Here is a 26360-nt window from a genome sequence, read left to right as displayed (position 1 = left end):
TGAGTTAATGTTATTTCCTATATTAACAGTATTAATAAAATAATTAAGCAGCTCTTATTTTTCTTCCTTAAATAAAAAATAAATAAAAGGTGTAATGGGTTTTCCTGTTCTTTCAATGATTACATCTTCTACCACTCCCTAGAGCTAATGGTTGCCAGGGAGACATTTCTATACCTAATGCTTCCCTGTGGTTAGCTAAGAGAATAAATATAATTTTTATAGGCAATGTGGCTATTCTTATATAGAATTAGATTTATATTACATAGGAATGTTCTTTACTTAATGGAAATATCCTTTTATCTTCTGTGAATTTGGCATTAAAATATGATTAGGCTTGGTCCTTGCATGTAACAATTGTGTTTTTGATCACAATTTCAAAGAAGTTTGTTAATTCTTGTTTTTTTCCCCAAATTTAATTGCTCCAAATCTATACAACCATAAGTTAAAGGAAACTTTGCTCTTTTAATAATACATATATTTTCAAGAAGAATTTGAGGTGATTTATAATATGAAACATAAAAATATATTAATAGTAGGGCCATTATAGAAAGGATAAATTGCAAGGATATACAACTCAAGGGAGAAGGACACGATACCAAAATATCCTAGCTAAGCACAGGAGCTGAAATCAAGCGTAGATTGCACTTAGAGCCTCCCAATCCCTAAGGCAAAGAAGTACGCTGAATGTTCTTTGGAGATCATCCTATGATGAAAAACTAAACAGAAATCACGTAGTCGTTATACGAGTATAACAGAACCCATATAACATAAAGAAGCTTCTTTTCCGGAAATATCCTCATACCAAATACATTAAGACTCAGAATGCCTCAAACCCTACGCCCCATTTTAATGTGTTCCTGCCCAATCCCTGTCTGGGGAAAGGACCACGGGCCTGTGGTCTTCCCACAGGTACATGTGTCCTCTCTTCTGCCTCTCTCATGTTATGGGATTTAGAGTATTGGTGACAGGGCTGCTGCTGCAAGCTGATATACGGTGTCTTTGTGTGAATTAGGAAAAGACTCCCCCCCATTCCTTTGAGTGGACGCAGTCCTGGGCCAAGGCAACAGCTGTGAGTGGAACAGGGGCTGCTGCTGGAATTTTGGCTACTGTGCCCTGCGCTAGATGACTTCGTGCAGAGCAAAAATAATGGCATAACCCTGTGTGCTCATCCTGCTGATGAAATGGTGCGGAATGGAACATCTATCCAAATAGGTGTGAAAGAGGTCAAATCAATCAACTCGATCTTTTTCTGGGGGAACATAAAGGGACTGAAAGCGATGTTCCAAGTTTGATGAAGGTGGAAGCATACTCATGAATAAACAACCTATCGTAAGCAAAAATCTGGAGAGAAAAACGATTTAGGACAAAAAGTGAAATAGTTGGTAGTTCGGGATATAACTACCGGTATAATGGTGAAAGATTAGAAAACATGGATTATTCCTCAGAAAGTAACACTCACTCAATCACTATGCTGTGTTGAATCCTGCTCCCATTAACAAACCACATCGTAATGAGACGAGGCTGTGCATGCTTTTCTGGGTTCTTGTGAAGCTGAGATTCCAGTCGTTCTTATAAGTCTGTGTATTCCTGAAATAACCTCCCACCAACGATTGAAAAAACCTGAGTAAATCTTTATTCCTTGCAAATAGCCACATTTCTTCCTTCTTAAAACTTTGATAAAAGCAAACTACTTAATCACAGTTCTTATAATGTATCCCTACAGGGATGGAGTACTGTAGGTGCAGGGGTCTAAATAGGGGAATATACTTCTTTCATGATGTGATTTGATATAGAGATGGGGCTTGGATAATTAGATGCATTGGTGTGGGGACAGAGCCCCAAAAAGCAGTTTCCAGGCTCTCGGCCTCACATAGAAAGGTGCTGGCTCAGGTAGTAAATGGCCATCGACTGTGATCAAATGGCCATCAGCTGTGGCTAGTTGGCCATCAGCTGTAACCAGTGAGCCATTGGCCACTAATATAACTGCTGTGGCTGGGCTAGCAGCAAATGGGGGCTAGCAAGAAGATGGGTGCTGAGCCTGCAAGCGGCGCAGTGAGGGTTGAGAATTGTGTGGCTCCTGGTTCCTGTGTCTCCAACCCAGCCGCCAGCGAGAGTATAGTGGTGTGACTCCCCTACCTATGGCTCCGTGGGTGTTCCTTTTTGGCCTCACCATGTCCTGCATTTTTATGTGGGGAGCGGGACCAGAGACCCCGCCTGACACCCCACACGACACATGGCGTAGTCGGCAGGATACCCCACCTGACACCCCGAAGGCCGCCCCACACGACACCCCGCATGACAATTGGGAAAGGCACAACGTCCCTATGTAATATTCCTGCCCAAAATGCATAACTTTAATCTTTAATTACTTATGAGGAAACACTCAGACAACTGGCCTTTTCAAAATACGTCAATGTCATGAAAGACAAAAAAAGAGGTGAGGAACTGTTCTAGATTAAATGTGACTGGGGACATGGCAACTGGATGCAATGCCACATCCTGGACTGAGAGCTTTTAAAAACACGCCATGGAAGACAGAGGCAGAGAGAGGATGCCATTTTGTTCCAATAATGGTGACGCTAACTTTGCATCACTTGGTTTGGGGTGTTGACCATTTTTATCCATTTCTGAAATTAATAAATAGTCTGTGGGGGGTATTTTAAGACTGTGTCAATATCTTGTTCCCCCCAAATCTTTTACCTGATGGTTTTCATCCATTAATGATTCTCCTGTGAATCAGCTATAACCTTGGTGTTTGCAAAGAGCAGCAGGAATTTATTTATAGCAATAATGCATATGTTTTTCTCATATCATCAAAGATGACAGGTTTTCTGTATATTTCATCTGTATCAGGAATTCGCTGTTTCTTTAGGGTCAGAGGAACTCATTCAATCTAGACCATTATGGATACAGGTAAAGGTAATGAGCGCCTTACATTCGTTGTTGGCCATACTGTGGAACGACTCCTGCCCTGGCACCCGGAGATTATGATTAGTTCTGATTTCTGATTTAGCGTCCAAAGATCATTTACTTGCCCTCTCCACATGGGCCCTCTCCTTTACCCTCATCTCTCACCACTGCCTCCACTATCTGCTTTATGCTCCAGCCGTGCCAAGTCCAGAATCATGTTTCTTATTATATATCTCTGTGGTTTTTGCCTAACCTACTCCCCCCACAGAACTGAAAGGAATTCCTTGCTCCCCACCTTTCTTTCCTCCTCATTTACTAACAGGCTCCTAGGCATCCTTCACGACCAAGCTAAGGCACTGATGTAGTCTGTGAAATCTTCACAGGTAGAGTGAGTCATTCCTTTCCCCTATGCCTCCACCATACTTTATATAATGTCTGTTATTGCAAGTTCATGCTATAATTACTCGTTTTCTTTTTTCCTGGGTTATGTCTTAATTATCTTTGTAGCTCCAGAGTTTCCACTGTTCTTGGCACATGAGAGAACCTTCAAAATAAATGTCTGTTGATGAACAACTAAATGATTTTGGTCTCAAAAGGTTTGCTTTCGTTGGCCTGATTTGGAAAAATATCTAAGGATATATTTTCTGAATTATCCTCTATCTACTTCCACTAAGGTTCTAGCTTAGTGGTTTTCAACTTGGTCCATTTAACAGTATAACCCCCTCCCCCATCAATTCACCAGGTTTATCGTCTTTATTTCATTTATTGTCATTTATTTGAATATTTGTATAGCACACACACACAAGCTCTAGAACATAAGCTCCTTTTATTTCTCTCTTCTTATGGACAAATAGTCCAGCTCATTCTTTGTCAAAGATCTTTTAAATATTTTGGTATGTTTAGTATTTTAAATTTAAATGGTTCACAAAACACTTACGGAAGTTACTATTATATTTCCTAATGTAATGCTCTAATAAGAGAGGCTCAGAAAATGGCCAAGTCATTTCCTCAGGGTCAAACTTTTGAATAGTCAGAATCTCAGGTGAAAATAAATTACCTTTTAAAAATAAACTATACACAAATCCTTTTATTGCCCTTGATGGCAAAACTTTCATTTTAGCACTGATACTTCATGGCGTGAGAGAGGAATAATAGGTTTGTGTATGGGACTGGAAATGTAAGTTTGATTTTAATAACTTCTCCTATTTCCAACCACTCTGGCCTGATGGACATAACTCTTTTAATTCCTCTTGCTTAACAATAAAATAAACAAGCAAAAAAATAAAAATAAAAAAGCCAAACAAACAACTCCCAAATTACATGTACTCATGTACTTGCTTCCTCTCACCGGTTTTCCTCTAACACGCCTTACATTTTCTGAACCATCTTCCCCCCGTGTCTTGCAACTTGGGCGTCTTGTTCCTTTTCTTTTTCTAACCAATTTTATTTGACCTATTTGTTTTTAATGAGCTCAAATAATATTATGAGAAAATCAGTGGGGCATTATTTCCTTTATTAACTAATAAAGGTAATCATTTAAGACTGATTCCACATGATGATACTTACCTTCATTAGCCTTTTGTGTTTGTGTGTTTCTAATTTCACTTCTCAGGATAGTGGTGGTTAACAATTGAGGTTTTAATGTTAGTTGAATCTGTGTTCAAGTTCCAGCTCTACTGCTTGCTAGCTCTTTGACCTTGAGGAAATGACTTGCCTTTTTCTGAGCCTCTCTTTATTAGATCATTACATTGGGAAATATAATAGTATTTTCCATAAATGTTTTGTGAAGAATAAATGAGATAATGTTGTGATGGCCTTAGCATAATAATTATAGTAAGTGCTTTGTAAACATTAGCTATTATTAATATTCTTAGCAGTAATAAAATAAACATATTAAGGAACTTTTACTATGATTATTATTAAAGACAAACCTGAGACAAGAAAAGCCATCAGAAATGATAAGTAAAATTCTTTCTGGATTTTTACTGTTTTGTTTTTGGCAAATGATAACATATTTTTAGTTTAAGTAAAAACTTAGCTCCTGATTTGTGAAAATAATGCATGGGTTTGTGTTCTTGATATTAAATACAAGACATGAAATTAAGACATGCAATAAAGATATGTACTAATTAAGATTAATTGGAAGGAAGACCAGTTTGATTAAAAATATTTTTTGTAAAACCCAGAAATAAAATAAGTATAACAGTGTCTAGTCTTGTTAATTTATTTAAGATGAGAAGGATCTTCATTTTGGTGACTAAATAAAAAACATTTATAGAAGTCATATCAGTAGTGTTATTACTAGTACATATGCAAAGATCAGAATAATAAAAACTAGTACTCTTTAGTTAGCATTTACTATTATCTCATTTAATCTTTCTTAAATCCTATGAGTTAGAAATGCTTTTTTCAAATACTGTATTTTGCTGTGCATAATGCGTTGCCATGTATAATATGCACGTACATTTTGGGCCCAAACTTTCAGGGGAAAAAATCTTTTGTTTTAACTTTTCAATTCAAATTTTTATTTGTTTATATTTAGGTACTTGTTTTTTGTTTTATAAAGGAATTTTAGCATTTATTTTTTAACATATTATGGTACAGGAAATTTTATGTGACAAATAATTACAAAACACAAGAACAGATACAAGGTACAAAAAATTTTATGTACCAGTTAACAAATTTACTATATTTACGCATCATAGAAGGCCCAGAACTCTCCATCATTGCAAGTTTGTAATAAATTCAACAAAACCGATTATTGTATTCAAGGGTATTATTTTGCATATGGATATCGTTATTGATTTCTAGAGTTACACTTTTAACTCATAAGCATAAATAAAAGAATTAAAAACATTTATATAGATATGGAATTAGTACTACCCATGTATAATGCACATCCTTATTTTTCCCCTCACAAATTTGGGCAAAAAAGTGCGCATTTATACATGGCAAAATATGGTACTTATTTTACAGGGATAGTTAGTACCCGTCTATTTGGTTTAAGAAGTATAGCAACTGGGGAATAAATGGATAATTGGTACAATAAGTAATACTCTTTAGCTTTGAAATAAATTAATCTGTGTAACTTTTCTCTTTCAAGAAATACATTTCATTCTTTTAACCATATTTTATTCTTTATTTCAATTTATAATTAATTAATCAAAATACCAGAGTGATCCAAGTTCAACTTAATATTTCAGTTAATAACTTTAATATTTCAGAATATTTCAATTAATAACTCATTTGAATCACGTTGAGAGCCTATTTTTTCCTCAGTGTTAGAAAATATATTACTATAATTGGCTTACCGTTCTGTCTTCAACAATATGTTCTTAATTATTAGTTTGGGCCTCCTGTGATGTTACTACTTTCCAGATTCTCGCATTCAAAGGCTTTTTGAATTTAAGATTTTTAATTTTAATTAGTTATACGCTCTTTAAATAAAAGCAGTTCAAAATTAAAACCACTGTCTCTTGCTTTACTTACAATTCCTTTTTGTTCTGTTATCTTGTTTTTTAACAGTATTTTGATTTGAGAATTGGCATGTTTTTCCCTGAATAAACCTAAAGGGGGAATGTCTCTGGATAGCAAACTATCCACATTGACAGGAAAGGTCAACTGAAATAAAGGTAATGGAAGTCTGGTTTCAATATAATTTAGAATGTTTTTCACAAATAAGAGAAAAGTGGAAGGCAAATAATTTTTGTATGATTTCAAATGAAAACAATGAGTAATTATGTACTGACCTTGGACTCATCTAATCCAAGCTTCCTTAGTGACTTTCTGACATAATCCAAAAAAGAAGAGGATTTGGAATAAATTTTACCAACGTGCCGATCACTGCAAAACAAAATTGAATCATGAAATATTTTTAAATGCCTGCTGTGTATATGACGTAAGATCCAGATGTGATAAAAATGTATTAATAGTAATATTTTTGTAACCATTTTCAACTTACATATGATAAAGTATTTGAGATTTGCTTTTGAGAAGTCCTTCAATATACTGCAGTGGAAGACAATATTATGAACACAATACTATGAGAAAGAAGTTGTAAATTTACAGTATTAAAAAGCCTCATTTTAAAAGTGTACTGTAGGTCTTTCAAAAGTTTCCACTGTGCTCCAAAGCACATTTTAATTGTACTGGCTCAGCATGACAGCACACATGTCATTGCAACACCTGCTGATAGTGGTGATAATTCAACAGCTCTGCAAAGGAAACTTCTTTCATGGCAGCCACTGATCAAGCACCACAATGCTGAGCTGGGTCTGACTTGATTTCCTTTATGCCCTGCAGATTTTCATTACAATTTAAACAAAATAGCAGGAGATGGCTTTAAATTTAAATAATGCAATGCTAGACTATCACATCTCACAATTTTGGATGCAATGAGTGTAAAAATCAAGGGAATGAAAACTTTACTACCTCCCAATATCAAAAAACAATGAATAAAAGCGCATTCACTCTTGGCAGTATAAATACTAATCCCTATGATTAATTAAACATGAAGATCTATCAATTCTTCCATTGAAATATACCTTAAATATCTAACTTCAGTTCTGTTTCTAGATGGCCACCTCAATTCCACTTCTTACCTCGTGTCTGGATTATTGCAACTACTTCCTAATTAAGACTGAAGTCTGTCCCCTTCATTCCTGCCTATATTGTCATGTTATTTTCTTAGAGGGCAATTTTTATTTACCAACTCCCTGCTAAAAAAAACTCCTTTGAAATAATAGTCATTTGAATAGGTATAGGATCCAGGAAGCAGAAATTGCATTTTTTTAATAAGTTTTTGTGTACTTATCAGATCCTATACATACTTATGTATCTTATGTATAACAGACATCATATAATAGATATGTATCTCTTACATATCACAGAACATTGAACTAATTAACTGTGTGACAATTAAAAGATATCATTTAATGTTAATTTCTTCTCATCTTAAAAAGGCTCTTAAGGTGTTTTGCAGAAACAAAACATCTAGTTAGACTGTAACAGGAAAATGCATTAATACCATAAGTAGATCTATTTACTAGTCAAGCAGACAGGGTACAGACAAGCTTAACTATACAAACAAACAAGTGTAATTTAAAACATACAGAGAACCACTGAACAAATATATAAGGAAAATGCAATGTAAACAAAACAAATAATGACAGCTAATATTTATTTCATGTTTACTATGTGCCAGAGACTCTTAAGTCCTTTGCTGCATTTACTCATTTAATCCATACAGCGCCACGTGGTAGGTCAAATTATTATCCTCATTTTAAAGATGGTGAAACTAAAGCACAGACAGGTGAAGTAAACTGCCCAAAGTTTGAATCCAGGAAGTCTGGCTTCAGAATCTGGGATATTAACTGCTACTCAACATTACACAATACAGTACTTCAACAGGAGTCATACTCAATATTGTTAAATTGCAGAGGAAGGATGCCCACCTGTGTGCTATAGGCAAACAGAAGTGGGCAGGCTCCATGACATCCTACAAGAGTGTGTCTGTGTATATTCTTACAGAAAAGCTCTGCGGGCCCTCCTGCTCTGCTCGAGGGCAAGGAGCTTAGTGCATTAGTGCACTAGTGATGGTAAATACTAAGAGTTACAAAATTATATGAGGGATGGACGTCAGGTAGGATGTCTTTTCTTTCCAAATCATGTATTGCCAGACTTACTGCTTAAACTTCTCAGCAGTTAGGGCCAGTCAGAAGTATCTGGCTTACTTCCAAGTGGCAGTCAAGAAATGGTGGTTATTTTCTGTGATTGTGCTTGGGGTAAAATCATCCCCAGTTTATAAGAAATCTTTTACAGTGTATAAAGGAAGGTAGGTGAACAAATGTTATAACCAATGTGATAAGTACATGATGGTGAGCAGAAGAGAGCACAGAGTTAGGTGTGATTTAAGTACTTCATAGAGCAGGATTTCAAAACGTCTGTTTCCAACAACAGTAGCACGAAAATAAGTGAATACATAGTAACATACTAAAATTAGGCCAACACGTACAATTTAGAACTATGTTACAACAATTTGTTTTTATTTCTTAACAATTTGTTTTTAAACTGTACTCCTTAAGGACTCCAAAGGGGTACTTTAAAAGTTTACTGTCTTCCATAAAAAATGAAAGTGTAATTGTATAAGAAATAAGTCCTTTTCAAAAATCTGTTGAATTTATTTGATTCGTTTGTAGGAATGTATTTGAAAATAGAGTGCTATTGCTAAAGAAGTCTGAAAAAATTGGTTTATTACTTTCATAGTACTGGAGAAGAAGGAAGTACCGATGGTTCCATTTTGATTAATATATATATATATATATATATATATATATATATATATATATATATATATATACACGTTATATATATTATATATATATACATATATTTTACGAAAGGCAGAATGCCAATTTAATTATCAAAGCAACATGTGATTAAGTACAGTGAGTCAGACTTTTAGAACTTTTGGCGGTAAAAAGTTACTTTTGTAGGACACGGCACCAATCTCTAAAGTCTGGGTATCTTCAAATTATCTTTCTTAAAAATAATGCCTGCAAAGAGAATTTATGATGCAGAACGCAATCTGTTCTTTTAGTTACAAGGAGACTATTTCATTCATCAGCCTTTAGTAGGGTCTATACCCTCCTAAGGACAAATACTGCAACTCTATTAATTAAGAAACAAAATAAAAAAGAGGCAGCCCAAGAAAAATGTCGAAACTTACTATATGGAACACAAAAGGGCAGAACAGGATTAATAACAAATGGCATATGGGGCAATTCCATTTTTAATTTTTGTAAGTGCCAACCCCATTTCTCTCATTATATAACACTACAGATTTAGAGTCTGCTTTTGATAATTATATATTACAACATTACAGATTCACTGTAGTCTTACATTTTGCTGAAGTGTGTGAAGGTAAATAAAGCCTACTGTCCATTAATTAATATGATTAACATAGCTAATGTAATTGCTTTCTGTCAGAAAATGCCTAAGGTAAGAGATATAGATACCATCTCTGCTTCTTTTTATGTATCTTGAACTTCCCTTACTTGCTGAATCTTTACTCTTATGTGAAAATGCTGAAGTTTCTCTGTCTGAAAAAAGCAAGCAAGCAAAACAAAACCTCCCTCTGATCCCATATCCTAGAACTACCTACTATATGATAGATGTCACATGACCAAAGGATAGAGAGTTGAATCCTACACAAATTCAATATACACTTGGTTATGTCATTAAAAATATTGTAAAATATTTTGTGTATTTTATACTATAGACAGGCAAACAATATGTACTTGAACATTTTACATATTTTAATTACTGCACTGGGTTGTATACTGAAAATCATGTATAAAGTACTTTTAGGAAATGTAAGGAATTTTCAAGGGTAAATTTTACTATATATGATTCCTCTCTATGTTGCCATTGTATATTATTAATTTTCTATATTAATTATCTTACTCATTAGACAATGAGTCCCTTAGTTATTTGGCCCAGAAAGCATGGGCGCCGTGCCAAACAGTGGGTGGCTCTTGCTGTGACAGGACTGCTGGACTTACTTGCAAACATTGCTTACTATTCTGAACAAGAGAAATAGTACTATTCTTCTGGTTTTCCAGTAATGTCCAACAGTTACCTTTTTTAACATGTATAAGTCTGTCCTCTACTATGAATGAGCTCCCTGAGGGCAGAGTCCACAGACTCACAGATTATCTGCCAGTCCTCACAGTATCCAAGAGCATAGAGGGTAGTGCTTCACACATAGCAGATTGTCCAATGAACATGACTGACAGCAGTGTAAGAGAAAGATTCAGGCCACAATCCAAAGTTTTGCCTTTTTGGCAATAAGAACTCTTATAATCAAGAGTACTTTCTGAAATGGTGTTGTACTAGAAAAAAAAAATGAAACACTTGGACGAGAAGTCAAAAGATCTAAATTCTACCTACTGTAAACAAATCACCTCTCAGAGCCCCAATTTCCTCACTGAGAAAATGGAGGTAACATCTATTTCATAGGGCAAAAATGTAAATGAGGTAATGCCCGTGGAAGATAACAGTAAACTGTACAGTTCTATGGAAATTTTAGGTGAGGTAGTATTTATTTTGGTAATATCACTGTGTTGGTATTTTACTTTTTAATTAAGTATCCTGAGTTGTTAAAAGTTTTGCTTTTACTTACTGCTTGTACAAGAGGTTTCACTTACTGCTTGTACAGACATGCAGTGGACACTTATCATGGAATGTAGTAGGTTAACTATAGCTGGAAGTGATTTTAAAGAAAGCAGTTTCCAGATCCTCTGTTTTCTTATACCCACACTTTCCTAAAAATCAACTAGCTGAGAAGGTGCCTGGAAGTCCAGATTCTGTTTTACACATCCCATTTCACAAACAGCCTGTCTTCAGCTTTAGCTTGACAAAGAAAATGCATCCCTCTCATGCACGGTACTGTCTGGCATTGCCGTGAGGTAGGATGCAGGAGGTCCTCTGAAGCATCAGAGACAAAACGATTTCTTTACTAAAAGCACTATACAGGCCACCCCCATCCATCTCAATAGGAGATGCATTCCATTCCAGCTTTACTCTTCATGGTTAATAATTTAAGATAAAAACTTCTAATGGATGTTGTCTACATGTATAAGTATTTATACCACAATAACTCAATTCAGAATAACATTTTTTTTTTTTTTTAACATTTAGAGCCTAACTGGTATAGGAAATTTTGTTGTCAAATGGAGGTGATATAAAAAAGTGAAAGGAGAACACAGACCAGTCACCACAGGGAACGGATGTTGCACTGCGTTCCCATTATGGATTTAAAGCATGACTAGACTTACTACATCTAACAGAAAATATTAAATTTTAGCAAATATTCATATTTCAGAAGAATCTTTCATAGTATTTGATAGTTGACTTTTAATATATGTGGCAGTAAAGAAAATATTCACAAGAACTTAATTTTGTTGTCATTTCATTTGGAGTTGTTAGAAAAATAATCACATAAATCATAAACGGGGTCACAGGAGGAGTTAGAATAATGACATTCAAGATTTTTCTGTATTTTTGAGAGAGTGCCCCATAAAAAATTTAGTGCTACAAATATAAATTAAATCTGTGTACAGTTTTGGGAGAAGAAAGGTTGTATGAACAAATAAACATTGACTTCAACAAAGTTAAATAGATTTAATAATAATAGCAATCACTCACTATGTTCCAGGGATTGTTTTAAGCACTTTATAGATATTAATTTATTTTTCATAACATCCCTTTGAAGTAGACACTATTATTCACTCCAGTTTACACATGGGAAAACTGAGGCAAAAAAAAAAGATGTTAAGTAATGTGCCCAAGATCACAGTGTTATTACCCAGTGAGGACTGGAATTTAAAACCAGGCAGTAGAGATCCTTTGCTACGCTCCTGACAGTTACAGTCTGCGGTCTCTCACCAAACTAATGGGAGTCTTTAAAATATGAACAGGCACCGGGAATCTTAAAGAGGGTGATATTACATAAAGCATTTACTTGATTCTAAGAAATTCTATTCTCTCAAAGTATTTTTACAGAATTATTTTTCTTCAGGAAAACAATCTGGAGAACACTGTTATTATTGAATAATCAAAATCTGATTCATGTTCTTCAAAAGCATTTCTAAAATACTCTGGAGCCAAATTACTGGTTCTATCATTTGTAGTGAACAAAACAAACAGAACATCATTTGAGTTGGGAGACAAACAATGAAATGGGAGACAATGAAACAAATAAGTAAAATATGTAGTGTAATAAATAGTAAAAAGAGTTGATGAGAAGCTGATGATAGGAGAGAAAGCCGATATGAAATGTGAGAGAGGAGTGATGGTGGATGATGGATATCACAGACATGATAATTCTAAGCAAAGAACTGAAGAAAGAGCGTGAGCTAGCCATGTGGATATCTGGCAGGGCACATTCCAGGCAGAGGCTATGTCACATGCAAAGGCCCCGAGGTAGAAGTGTTTCTGGCATTTTTAAGAAAACCAGTATACACATAAAGGGAAAAATAGTAGAAACGAAATCAGAGAGCTAATGAGGAGCCACATCATGTAAGTTTTTGTAGGTCACAGTAAACATATTAGCTTTACTTCCACATGAATGAGAAACCATGGGAAGATTGTGAGCAAAATCTCAGAAATATTAACAGGATGATTATGGCTAATTTATAGAGAACAGACTATAGGGGGCAAATTAGAAGCAAGAAGGCAAATTGGGAGGTTATTACAATAGTCTATATGAGAGATAATGGTGACTTGAACTAGGTTGGTGGCCTTGAAGTGGTAGAATTGTAGATATATTTTGATGGGAGAGACTATAAAATTACTAAAGGACTGGATCTAGGCCGTGTGAGAAAGAGAGGAGTCAAGGATACCTCCAGAATTTCTGGCCTGAGCAACTGGAAGGATAAGACTGTAATTTACTGGAACATAAATTTAGGATTCATCAACATATAGATGGTACTTAAAGCCATGAAACATGATGAGAACACCTAGGTAGTAGGTATTGATTAGAGGTTTGAAAGAGAAGAGGAATCAGCAAAATAAACTAAAAAAAAAAAAAAAAAGAGAACGAGAAAAAGGAGAGTATCTTGTGAGAGTCTTTCCCTAGAATATGAGAAAAAAGGTTTGTAGTAACGAGTGGTAAATTGTGTGAAATAGTAATGGCAGGCTAAATAAGATAAGGATTGAGAACTGACCATGGGATTCAGTAACGTGGGTCATTAGTGCCCCTGAAAAGGGTGGTTTGATGGAGTGATGGAAGTAAAATTTGATTGGTAATTCAAGAGAAAATGGGAAAGAAATTGGCAGCACTTTCAAAGAGTTTTCTGGTAAAGGAAAGAACAGATATGGTACAGCAGTAGTTGGAGGGGAAATGGGGTCCAAAGAGCATTTTCAGATTCTGTGCTCTTAACCACTATGATATATCATTTCTTCTAATAAGACTGAATACGGACCATTAGGAGCTGACTAGGTAAGTGACAGACGAATAGACAACTAACTAGACTTAATAAGGTTAGTAAGAGCAGTGAATTACAGATTAAATACTATGGGAGAAGAGGAGAAGGCGAGAAAGAGAAAAGAAACCTCTCAGAGATGTCTTCTAAACTGGTTTTAAAGAACGCCTAGGATTTCACCTGCCAGAGGTCATGGGAAGAAAGGGTGGCAGAAACGGGGAGGAGAGCATTCCAGGCAAATAAACGTGCTCTAAGGAAGCATACAAGGTGCAAAATTAATTGCATGGGACACGATGAATAATCCAGTGCACCTGGACATGTGCCTGGGCAGCTGCTTGGGGTGCAGAGGAAGAAGAACCGGATGATGCATTAGGCTGCAAAGGATATTAGTGACAGATTAGAAATGACCTCGAATGGCATAATAAGGATACTGTAGTTTTTGAGTATAAAGAAGAGGAACTATCAAACATTTTGAAGTTAGAAAAGTGACATGACTGTTTCTAAAAGATAAATGATGGGACTGGAAGAACAGATTAAAAGGGGCCCTTTGTCAGAATAAAGCATGGTCAGAATGCTAAAAAGGCATTACTATTCTTTCTTTTAATAAAAGTGAATACACTAGATCTGATTAAAATTCTACTCAGGTGAATCCTATACCACCCACATTCTTTTCTAAAAATACAATTGTAAGAACATGGTTTACTGTAGCATTTTCCAAGAAAGCAACAACAATGTAGGAAATTTTAGGAAATGGTGAAGCAGATGTATACTAAGTTAATTAAAACAATCACACACAGGACAGAAAGCACCAAAATTCAGTTTTTCTATCATCACAAAATATTTATGAAACTATTTTATTTTATGTCCTTTATATGCTAGTAGATATTGAAAGACTTAAAGGATCAAAACATAAAATTTTGCTGAAAATGGAGATCACTTAGGAGAGCTCCAAAAATTTTCAAACTACTGTATTTTTCAATCTAAAAGATAAACTTGCTAATTTCAATTTGGCCACATGTAATGGATTAAACAATTAGCTTTAATTTTGTGAGCCAGTTTTCATGATCTGGTTTTCACTTTTCTATTTGATTATGGCAAAACAAAACTAAGTAATTCATAATTATAGACATCAGAAAATTATTTATTTCCTGTATAGATGTTTACAGTAACTATTATGAAAGAGAATAATAAAGTGAGTAACATGTACACACCCATATTTTCCCTGCCCTCTTTCCAAGTGTTTTAAGAACGTTTTACCCATGAAATTCCTTCTTTGGCATATTATTCCCCTTACAAAGTTCCCAGATAGGAGCTAATAAGGAAATAAAGAATTTTCTATAAATTACTGAGTTTTAACATAAATATAGAATGCTAACTCCCAATTACAATTAACAAAGTTAAAATGCTATATATTTAAGTTGATGAAAAATGTTTACTTCTAACCTTAGGCTATATAAACAATTACACTTAAAGAAACTTTCAGAGTAATGTTTCAGGTATTCTAAAACAGTATATCCCTTGAAGACAAATTCTTTAACAAGGAAAACTAAACAAAATGTGAAAGAATTAAGTGATCACATTTTCTGTCTTTAATACTCTTGCTGACTAGAAATTCCAATTCCGTTAACCTTGATTTATAATGTTAATATAAAGAGCCATGCAACTCAGCTCACATTAAAAATATCTCCTCAAAATTTTAAATTAAAAAGAAGCATGAGATAGTGAAAACACTTATGGACTCTGAATCTAGTCCTAGCCCTGGTTCTTTCAGGCTGTATGAGACTGTGGATAAGCGTTTGCCTAGTTTTATCTCGTTTTCTTATCATGCTAATGAAGTGACGGTAACAGATAGTAGCAGTAGTGTATGTTGCTCAGTAGTGTGCAACTGGATAAGAGATTAAAATTTTATTGCTGTTGAACACAAATACATATTTATAAAATATGTATAAGGCATAACGACTGTCTATAAAATGAACCAAACTTGAGAAATAGAACATCCGTATATTGAAATCCCTATAGAGTCCTCGTCTTCCCTGTCTCATCACTGTACTCACTTCCCCCACAGGGAACTACAATACTCACACTTGTCTTTTCCATTCTTATGTTTTTCCTGGTTACTTACCATACATTTATACTCAAAATAATGATACAGCTGTGCTTGTTACTCAATTATATAAATGGAACCATCTGGTAGGACTTTTCCTGTGACTTTTGTATTCACACTATTCATCCTCATCGATGCATGTAGGTGTATTCATCCATTTTCACTGCGGCATGGGATCCCACTACAACTTATCCATTTTCCTATCCATGAACTTTTTGTTCCTAGATTTTCGATTTTATAAACATTGCTGTCATTGATCATTCTTGTATGTCTCGAAGAGCACATGTATCCGAGTTTCTCTAGGATATAAATACTTTCTCTAGGATATAATACTTAGGTGTGGGCTGCTGAGACAAATTATATATATAGACATTTTCAACTTTATTAGATTATGCTAACTTGTTTTCCAACGGGATGATATTTTTCCCTCCCACTAGCAATGTGGACAGTTCTAGTTGTTCTGTGTGTTTGCTAATATTTGGTATCGTCAAACTTGTTTGCTCATCTAAAGGCTATAAAAATCACATCCCATTGCGGTTTCATTTTATGTTCCCCTGATTACTTATCAAGATTGAGCATCTTAGCCTATGTTCATTGGCTATTTGAGAGTCCTCTTTGTAAAGGGGCCTATCAAGTTTTTTCACTATTTTTCTTTTAGGTTAATTTCTCTCACAGATTTGTAGGCATTCTTTACATATTCGGGAAAGTCATCTTTTGTCAGTTTTAGATCTTACAATTAGTTTGTGCCTGTGGTCACTTCCCCCTCCTTTTTTGGCACCTTCAGAAAACAGAAGTTCTTAATGTGATTGAATTCTTAATCTTTTCTTTTAAGATTTGCAGGTTTGTATTTAGTTTAATAAATCCTTCCTCTATCTCAAGGTTATGAAGATATTCTTCAATACTATCTTCTAAAAGTACTATAGTATTGCCTTCATAGTTAAGTTTTTAATCTATTATTACTATGAATTGATTTTTGTGTTTGTTGTAAAGTAGGAATCAGACATATTTTTTGTATGTGGTGGGCAGCATGATGTTCTATCAAAGATGTGCACACACTCTAAGCCTCAGAACCTTTGAATATATTATGTTACATGGAAAAGAGGAATTAAGGTTGCAAATGAAACTAAATTTTCTAGTTTGCTGATCTTAAAATAAAGAGAGCATGCTGGATTATCTATCCAGATTGGCCCAATGTAATCTCGAGGATCCTTTAAAGTGGGAGAGAGAGGCAGAAAAGGAGGTCTAGATTCAGAGAAAGGTTTGAAGATGCTACACTGCTAGCTTTGAAGATGGAGAAAGGAGCCAACAGCCAAAATATGTAGGCTGCTTCTAGAAGCTGTCAAAGGCAAGAAAATGGATTATCCCTTAGAACCTCCAGAAAACATGCAGCCCTGCTGACACCCGATTTTAGCCCAGTGAAACCCATTTTGGACTTCTGACCTCCAGAATGTTAGATGATAGATTTGTGTTCTTTTAAGCTACTATGTTTGTAGGAATTTGTTATAGCAGCAGAGGATACCAACATATTGCATGGTTATATATTAACTACTGTCCTAGCACTATTTAACGACTGCAGTGCTCTGTGGGCAGCTAGAAGAAGCAGTACTTGAACGTACTTTAATCACAGTGTGCGATGACGCCAGGTGGGGCTTTAGTCCATTTTAGGGCTGTTTTATTTCTAGTTCACTCTCACTCGTACAGTGTGAACCGCCAGGGACCTAACTTCAAGTATGAGTGGTTTACCGGGCCTACAGAATCCTCATACGAAGCAGGCCATAAACTCATCTTTTGTCTCACTGAACTGTCATTCTCTTGAAAGCAGTGTTCATCCTCTCGGTCCACTCTGTGGATTGGCAGGGAGCTGCTTATTCAGAATGCCTCTGGGGAAAATGCAGCCCTAAAAGCTGGGCTCATTTCTCCTGGTTTCCACCTTCTCGTAGATATTTGCCCTATAATTTTTAACTTCCCTGACAGGTCTCTGATGATCTCAAACCAATTAAAAACAAATACACACACATGTGCACACAATACCTTTCCAGTGTTCTTAGCTTTTCTCGGAATAAGGGTTGGTCCTAATTATCTAGTCTGCTGTTATTGGAAATGGGTTTCTATCATTTCAGTTGTTTTTTTGCACATGCCATCCTAACTAGAATATGAAATAGTCCTGTGTAGACACTGTGTCCTCTGCATTCAGAATCTAACAGGCTGTCTGTCACACAAAAAACAACTGCTAGGTTAAAAAATATAATGTGCAAGTCTTGGCAACTAATTAGAATGTGTGGTTTGATAATGGGAGAATAGAATCACATATGATTTCAAGATTTCTAAAGCTGATAATGGCCATGCCATTCTCAGAAATGACAAAAATGTCAAGAGGGGAAAAACGAGGAACAGAATTGGTTGGAAGCTGACTTTGGTTTTCAGATGTAGCTGAATCTGGTGTATTTATGAGGTACTTAAGTGAAACTATTCAGATGAAATGACAGATGTGGATTTGAACTTCTACAAAGATGCGGGAGCCAGATACATGATTCCAGTTTTTTGTGGTGAGGGTAATTGCTAAGTGAAAGAGAAAATATAAAGAGACACGAGCTGAGTATAAAGCAGAGAATGCTTCAATACACTTAGGGGATGAATAAGAAGAAAATAGGTAAGTGTTCAGAGTAGAAAAAAGAAACTTAGAGGAATGCAGTGGAACGAAAGATACTGGAGAAGAGTTTGGAGAAAATAACAATTATCAACATGGCCAAATGTGGGTGAAAGGTCCATGAAAGCAGTCGTAAGACAAGTACCATCATCCACCTTCTGAGAAGTAAAGGACGGCAGGAGTGTGGAGGATTGGACAGATTTGAATTTTTAAGTGAGAAGAAAAGTTTAGAAAAGAATGTAGATGATTTTAAGTAGTCATTAAGAGAACAATAAACAAAACTATGAACAGATTTGAGTCTTAAAAAGAAGGCAGGTAGTCACTATATGAGTGGACACGATTTGCATAATTTTGTGACTTTTTTCAACAGGGTTAGTAGCATCTTGAGGTGAGCTCAAGAGAAGGAGCTAGTTTTTAAGAAAATCGGAGACATTCACTTATAGACATTTTGAAGATTAGTAAATATATGCAAAAGAGAATGGAGATCGAGATACAAAGTTAGAAGTTATCTACATAGAAATGACAATTGAAACCAACAGTTATTCGGATATTTGTATGCATATGTCATAAATTCTTTCAGTAAAAAAAACTTTCTCTTATAAAGAAAATCTTATGACTTTCTCTTTAAAGAAATACTAGCTAATCTAAAATAGCTTCTATCTCAGTTAATATGTGTAGATTAGTTTTTGAAAACCTGAAAGTTACTTTAATTTGAAAAATAATCCTATTACCACCAGATGGCTGTCAAAATCCTAAAATTGTAATTAGAAAGAAGACATTCATAAAACTTGCCAAGATTGCTGCAAATATTTGCCTGAGTACAGCAGTTACCAAACCAGTATTATGGAGACATTCTCCTACCCCTTGCTTCTCTGTATAAGCAAGACATTATCAAAACAAAACATATGCAGGGTTACTATTCAACCAGTAGAGACCCGAATGGCAGAAATGGTTGTTGATGATCAATATCTGTTCTAATTAGTTAAGTGGTTATGCTGTACTGGTTGTGAAACATTTTAAATATAACTCCTGCTCATATGATAATACTATAAGCACTGAATTACTTATATGTAACATTTCAATACTTCTAAAATTCTAAAGTGTATTTTACATATATTACTTTTTCGTTACAACATCCTTTCAGGACAAAAAGGAATCATTAGAGCCCCCACTTTAATAATGATTAACCTAAGATACAGTTGCTGCATACTTCTTTGTTTTTTACTGACACGCTCAAATTCAAAGCTTCTCCTACCAATGAAGTGAGTGACCCTGAACAAATTCACCTGAAGTCTAACTCACTTCCACTTACAATACTGCATAGTTGTTCTTATTAAAATAAAATCCTCATACCATTTGGTGATGCCATAACAATCTTTAATAATATCCTGAAGGACGGCACGATAGAAGAGTGATTCAGTAGGCAGCTGAAAAAAATGTAGACATATATGAGCACAAGAAAAAAATAAATAACAGAAATCAAATCAGTACTGCAAAGTTGGGACCATAGGTGAATATTAGGAAACTGACTTTGTTGTGAAACATAAAAGACAATTTTATAATTTTTCCATTCTAAGTGTTAACTTTAACTTAGGCTAATTCTTAGTGAGGCTAATTCTCACTAAGAAAGTAATTCTGCAAGAGAAGATACTAGAAAAGAAATAGTGAATTAGGAAGGAAAGGTATAATCAAAGAAAAATGAGGTAACATTCCAATGGAGTACTTATCAGTTAAAAATGTGGAAACAGACTTTCATGACCAGCCGAGTCAGCTCTGTGTAAGTGAGCAAGCAGTCAAGTAGGATATGTGCGCAAGAAAAGAGAACGTGGGTTTGTCCTAATGGTGGTGGAATAGAGATAATATTATCTAGGATTCACACCTAGAAAGAGCAGGTAAGTAAGGACACACTAAAAATGTGTCTGAGGCTTAAAAGAGCATAGCATTGGCTACTGTAGAGTTGAAAAGAAGAGCGTTAGAATGAACATAGGATCAGAGACTGAAGTCTTGGCAATGCTTCATTTCCTGGGGAAAAAGAGGTGGAATGTGTCCACGAAGGTGCAAAGGTTTCCCGAAGGATTAAAGATTCAAGGAATGGCTGAAGACAAGGTCTCCAATGAAGCACGGTAGTTTCACAGAAGCAGAAGGTAAAAAATCACTATGCAGTTGACCCTTCAGCAACACTGGGGTTAGGGGTACCGACCCTCACATAGTCGAAAATCCATGTATAACTTCCGAGTCCCCCAAAACTTAAGTTATCCCTTGGCATTCCAAGGGAGATTGGTTCCAGGGCCCCCCACAGATACCAAAATCTGCGGATGCTCAAGTATGGCATAGATCAATGCATACAGTTGGGCACCCACAACTGCAGACAGAAAACAGTACAGGTATTTATTGAAACAATATGTGTAAAAGTGGATCTGCGCAGTTTACACTTGTGTTGTTCAGGGTCGACTGCATATACAGAGAGAGCACTTTACTGTAGTAATGGAAAAGGCACTCTTAAACCACAAAACTACACAAGTCACCAAATTCCATCCACATCCTGAAAGATCTCTTAATATTGAGAGTACAGGAAAATCAAACAGAAAATAATAGTAGCAACGACATGCAAAGTTATTATTGGGGGAAAAAAGAGAAAGAAAAATGAGCATGGATGGAGAGTGGTGAACAATATTGAATGCTTTTGAGAAGTCAAATAAGGTGAAAGGTAAAAACTGCCCAACAATTGGTAAAGTTTTAAAGATAAAGTTCCGTGGAATGTGTATACCCCCTGAGTTATCCTTTTGGAACTCCTATTCTCCTTCAGAGCCCCAAATTGTTATTTATATCTGTTTTCAACTAGAATATGTTTGGATTCAGATGGAGTTCAGCGCAAAATAAATTTTGCCAGTATACTCAGGCAAAAAACCTACTCCACTGTCACTCGCTTCCAGCTACCATTAAGTTACTACACAGTGGGCCCCAGATGCTGAGACTACAAAACACATCAAGTTGGGAGTTGAGGGTTAACCTTTATTTCCTGGGTCTCTGCCTGATGGCTCTGCCTTCTTACATTACGGGAGAATACCTGTCTTGTGGGATCTTGATAGGGCACTTTCAAAGAACGTAAAGGTATATCCTTTCTGGATGGTGGAAATAGTGGGGAGGGTGATTCTAGTAGGAAATGGTGTTAGGAATACCACAGCCCCCAACTGAGCTCCTAAAGTAACTCACTGAAAGCAGACACACACAGTTGAGAGCCCAGGCTCAAACTCATAAGCTTCAAAAGGCATGCTGTTTATATAAAAGTCTCTTTCTAAATACAACCACTTGACTGGAGATAAAAAAATCTCTGATTTCTAAGCTTTCCTGAAACACGTCATATTCCAAATATTCGTATTTCAAAACATTTCATTCAAAATTTCCCATCTCCGGATATATTTTCCATTTGATAGTTTTTCATTTTGAGTAATTTATTTCTGCAGTACCAAAAATCTCTATCATCTGTCCCTCACTTCCCCCCAAATTCCTTCAGTTCTCTTACAAAAATACTGAAATTCCTTTTCATATGTTAATGCCTGCTCTTATTTTGTTCTATTGAAATTCAAGTCATTTTGGGAAATATATTATTGCAGGAAGTGAAATATTAGCATTACTAGTTCTTATCTTTTTATTTGATTAGATATAATAGATGGAAACTTTAATTTTATGTGACTTTTATATAAAACTCCTAAAATAGTTAAAGGTCTCATTTCCCATGCTTTTGAAAAAAATATAAAATTGTAACAAGGTAATTTAGAAATAAATGTATACTTATATTACAGAAAAACCACAAAAAATGCATTTTAACAAGAGAACATAAAGAAATGGAACACGTAGAAAAAAACAAACAGGACAGAATGAATCACCACTCCCAAGTTACCCTGAGTAAGAGCGTTACAGCTATTACCTAAGAGAAAGGAAAGAGAGTAATGAAGTGCCTTCAAATGTGCATTCCTGGGATAACTAAGACTACCTATCTGTCCTGGTAAATACGGATGGGGGGTGAGAGGGAAGGGACTCAACATCTCCTGAGCACCCTGGGCCGGACGTTTCCAGGAATAAACTGAATGTGGCTCAGAGTTTACTTTCTTGCCTTCATAACTGATAAATCAACACTTTCATGCATGTTAAAATGGGAGGGAGCGGAAAGAGTACAAACACCCTTCAAGCATATGTATTAGACATGCATTTTACAGGTCTCGTGGAAAGGGCACTAAACTGCAAGTCAGGACTCTGCAATTAATTAAAGGAGCTGGAAGGCACGATTCAACTTGTGCTGGGCATCATGTGCTCATGGAAGTGTGGTGTAATACCCAACGCATCAGACTGACTGTAAACGTGAACAAGCACTTGGGAAATTGAGAACCACCACACACGCGCATTGGGGCATTATGATGATAAAGGCGCTTTCCTCTTCCAGGCGCCTAAGGAAACACTAAGTTGACAGGCAGTATAGGAGGGAAGGGGTTGGGATCCAGAGTCAGAGATTCAAGTGTCCGTTTCACCACTTAACAGTTCCCTTATGTGCATCATAGGATAATAACAGCACCTCACGGTACTACGCCTGTAGTTGCTTTATGTATGTAATATGCTTCAATTGGTGAAGAAAACTTTGGTAACCTCTGTGTTAGATTTAGCTGTTATTTTCACAGTCATAATTATTAATAGCCTACAACAGCAACAACAGTTGATACTTACTGAACACTTACTATGTGCTAGGCATTGTTTTAAGCATTTTACATTTTCCTTCATTTAATTCTCAAAACAACTCTATGAGGAAGGTATTATTGTTATTCCTATTGTAATTGTTATTATTGCTATTATACAGGTAAAAAATTAAGCTACAGAGGAATTACGACATGTGTCCAAGGTCACTAAACCAGTCTGACGAAGACAAAATGTAAACCAGCAGTTTGAGACTAAAGCCCACACACTTAAATGAGCTTTAATGCTTTTAAAAATCAGTTTGTTTTTTTTTCCAATCAATTTTTAGGTAGTGACACTTAAAAACAAAGTTCTTAATATCATGCCAGGCTCAGAGTAAACACTCAGGAAAAGGATACTTGTTGCTATTATTATTTTAAAATTATTTTAAAAATTTTAAATTGACATATTAATGATACTTCAAGAGAAGCAAAAGAGAAGTTTATAAAATTTAAGGCTAACAGAAAAACTTTGTGAAAAGCTTAAAAACAACTCTTAAAAAAAACTCAAAAAATTCCTAGTATGGTTCATGAATCTTAAGGTGGAGGATAAGGCAATTAAATGGATTATTGTGAGGATACATTTAACTTTTGTTTCTGTGCGCAAACCCATTTGGCTGTTGCAACTAATAACTAATCAGTCGATAAAGAAAAAAGTTAAAAATAACCAACTGAAATATGTGTTTCGGATTATAGTTAAAAAATAAATTGAACTATACGTTAGTTATCTTTGCTTGAACTAAGCCCATTAAAAGCCTTATAGTCAGCAACAGCACTCTTTAGAAATATTTATAGACTGTTCAGTATAATATGAAGAAATGAGACATTAGTACAAGAGTGTAATAAGGAAGTTTTCCTAAAAAGTTCAATTTATTTTTCCTGAAAGTTCACTTCTGTTTTAAAGTAAACTTACAGAGAAAAGTATAAATTTCAATATGAAGAGGTGACAAGAAGAGGTGACATTTATTAAAATCCATCAGGTAATAAGTTCATCAACAGGTCAAGTACGAACAGTACTTGAGAGAAAACTATCCTGTTCATCAGCTGGAATAGAGTAAACAGTCTTACTTACCCCTCGGCCAACTGCAACCCGCTCCAATGCCTTTAAGAAGAAAAAAGTAAGACAAAGGCTGCTGGTATATTTAGTCTTATCATATAAGACTTATAAACACTCTGTATAAGGGCTTGTAAAAGTGACATTTAAAAAAATTAATTAAGTGATAACAAGTAAGTTTATACACTTTAAAGTGTTAATATCATTAAGGAATGTTAACTGGTATAATTTAGGGCTGATTTATAATGTATGTGTGTCATATACAAAAACGCACACCCTAACTGTATACACTCCCTGCATTTTAGAAGGTCTTAGAAAACAGGAAAGAAATGAAATGACATATTCTTGGCTCACTTTTGGTGCAGCTAAAACAATCAAATAAATCCAAAGCTGTTATTGTGCACGTACAGACATACTTATATACCACTTTTAACCTAGTTTCTTCCAATTTTTATAGATATGTATTATCTCTTATTAAACAAAAACAAACAGATTATAGGACAAAGCTTAGTTAGAAAAGAATGCATAATTTTGATCAGCACGGTCTGCAAATTCAAATCAAATTCACGTATGATCAAGTGTCAGGTAGAAGAAAAACTAATACACATCTTCACAATTTTATATGTAGCGGGTGTTACATTTGTATTTACTTAAGACCAAAACACTTTTATAAAAATATTTCCTAATATTTCTAATAAATACTTTTAATCCAATATATATGAAATATTTTTGAAATATTTGTCATAATTTAAATATGGAATAGACCTTTCTGAAACTTTCATGTTTTTAGAGACATTCTATGCTCACAGTTTTATAACTAGAGTAAAATACGTTCACTGACATTTTATTTTAAAATTTTTAATTAGAAAATATTTCAAAGAAAAGTAGCGAAAACAACGGATCTGCATGTTCTTCCTACTTAAATTTTAAAATACGCACATTTGCTTCAGATCTTGGTTTTCATAAATGATACTTTTTTAGATACAGCTGAATCGACTTTTAAAACTGAAAGATAATTTACAAAATACCTTGTGTAAGTGCAATTTGTGCAGATGCACAAGGTCAGGGATGAGGTAACATAACTTGCCCCAAGTTGCATAGCTAGTCAGCAGTTGAGCAGAAACATAAAACTTGCTCTTTGAATTCTGATTTACTTCTCAGGCTTCACACCATGGAGATTCAGCAGGAAGAAGAGTTCATTGTAGGAAAATTTGCTTCACAAAAGTTACTTTAGAAAATATGTAATTTTCCCATTGACTTGATACCTTCACTGAACATTTAGAGCCAGAGTGTTATGAACGTGGAAGATAGTTATCATATAATTTTCAATATTAAAGAGCAACAGGCCCAGAACAAGTTTATTATCGAAGAAAACAATGACTTTTCATTAATAGTACTTGTGCTAATTTCAGATTCGATTTGTGTTATGGTTTTTGATAAAAGGCTGAAGTGAATAAAAAAACAAAAGATTTTAATAATAAATTATTTTGCATCAATAAAAATATCATATAACACAGAGGGCTACCTTTGGTATGTGTTGCTGATGAGTGTATTTTAGAAACACAAGTGACAAACTTTGATTACAGAACAAAAGATAACCAGGTAGGTGATAAGTTTCTTACAAACATTAATATTTTTCTTGCCCAATAAAAAAAGGTAATGAAGAAAATTTACCAAGTGAATATTTCAAACTAACCTAAAATATTTTGCAGTTTTATCAGGCGTACAATATGCTGACAAGATTGTGGTTAGTACCCTTAACAATTTATCTGAAAGCATCACCAGAAAGGTTATCTTTTCTTTTTTAAACTCGTTAAGCTTTGCATATTTATGGAACAGATCAGTTAGGAAGCAAGAGGCAATAAAACAAGATGCACCAAAAGAAATGTTCCTTTTACTTTTTAAAACATTTCTGTTAAATTTACTGGGGTGACAT

The 26360-nt window shown here is 35.0% G+C and overlaps 1 protein-coding gene across 2 annotated transcripts in view; it reads right to left on the bottom strand.

Annotated features, from left to right (window-relative positions):
• Positions 1-26360, bottom strand: part of METTL25 (methyltransferase like 25) — a 92321-nt gene that overhangs the window by 6852 nt on the left and 59109 nt on the right. For both annotated transcript variants that reach the window (XM_033117538.1, XM_033117539.1), the window contains exons 7-9: positions 24443-24472; positions 20000-20073; positions 6660-6753 (exon numbers count right to left, since the gene is read on the bottom strand). In XM_033117538.1, coding sequence (XP_032973429.1) covers positions 6660-6753; positions 20000-20073; positions 24443-24472 — 198 coding nt within the window. The remainder of the gene's footprint in view (positions 1-6659; positions 6754-19999; positions 20074-24442; positions 24473-26360) is intronic.

This window comes from Rhinolophus ferrumequinum, chromosome 10 (assembly GCF_004115265.2).
Source record: "Rhinolophus ferrumequinum isolate MPI-CBG mRhiFer1 chromosome 10, mRhiFer1_v1.p, whole genome shotgun sequence".
Classification (NCBI taxonomy): Eukaryota; Metazoa; Chordata; class Mammalia; order Chiroptera; family Rhinolophidae; genus Rhinolophus; species Rhinolophus ferrumequinum.
Note: the sequence above shows the minus strand (reverse complement) of the source record. Positions and strands in the feature narration are given on the sequence as shown.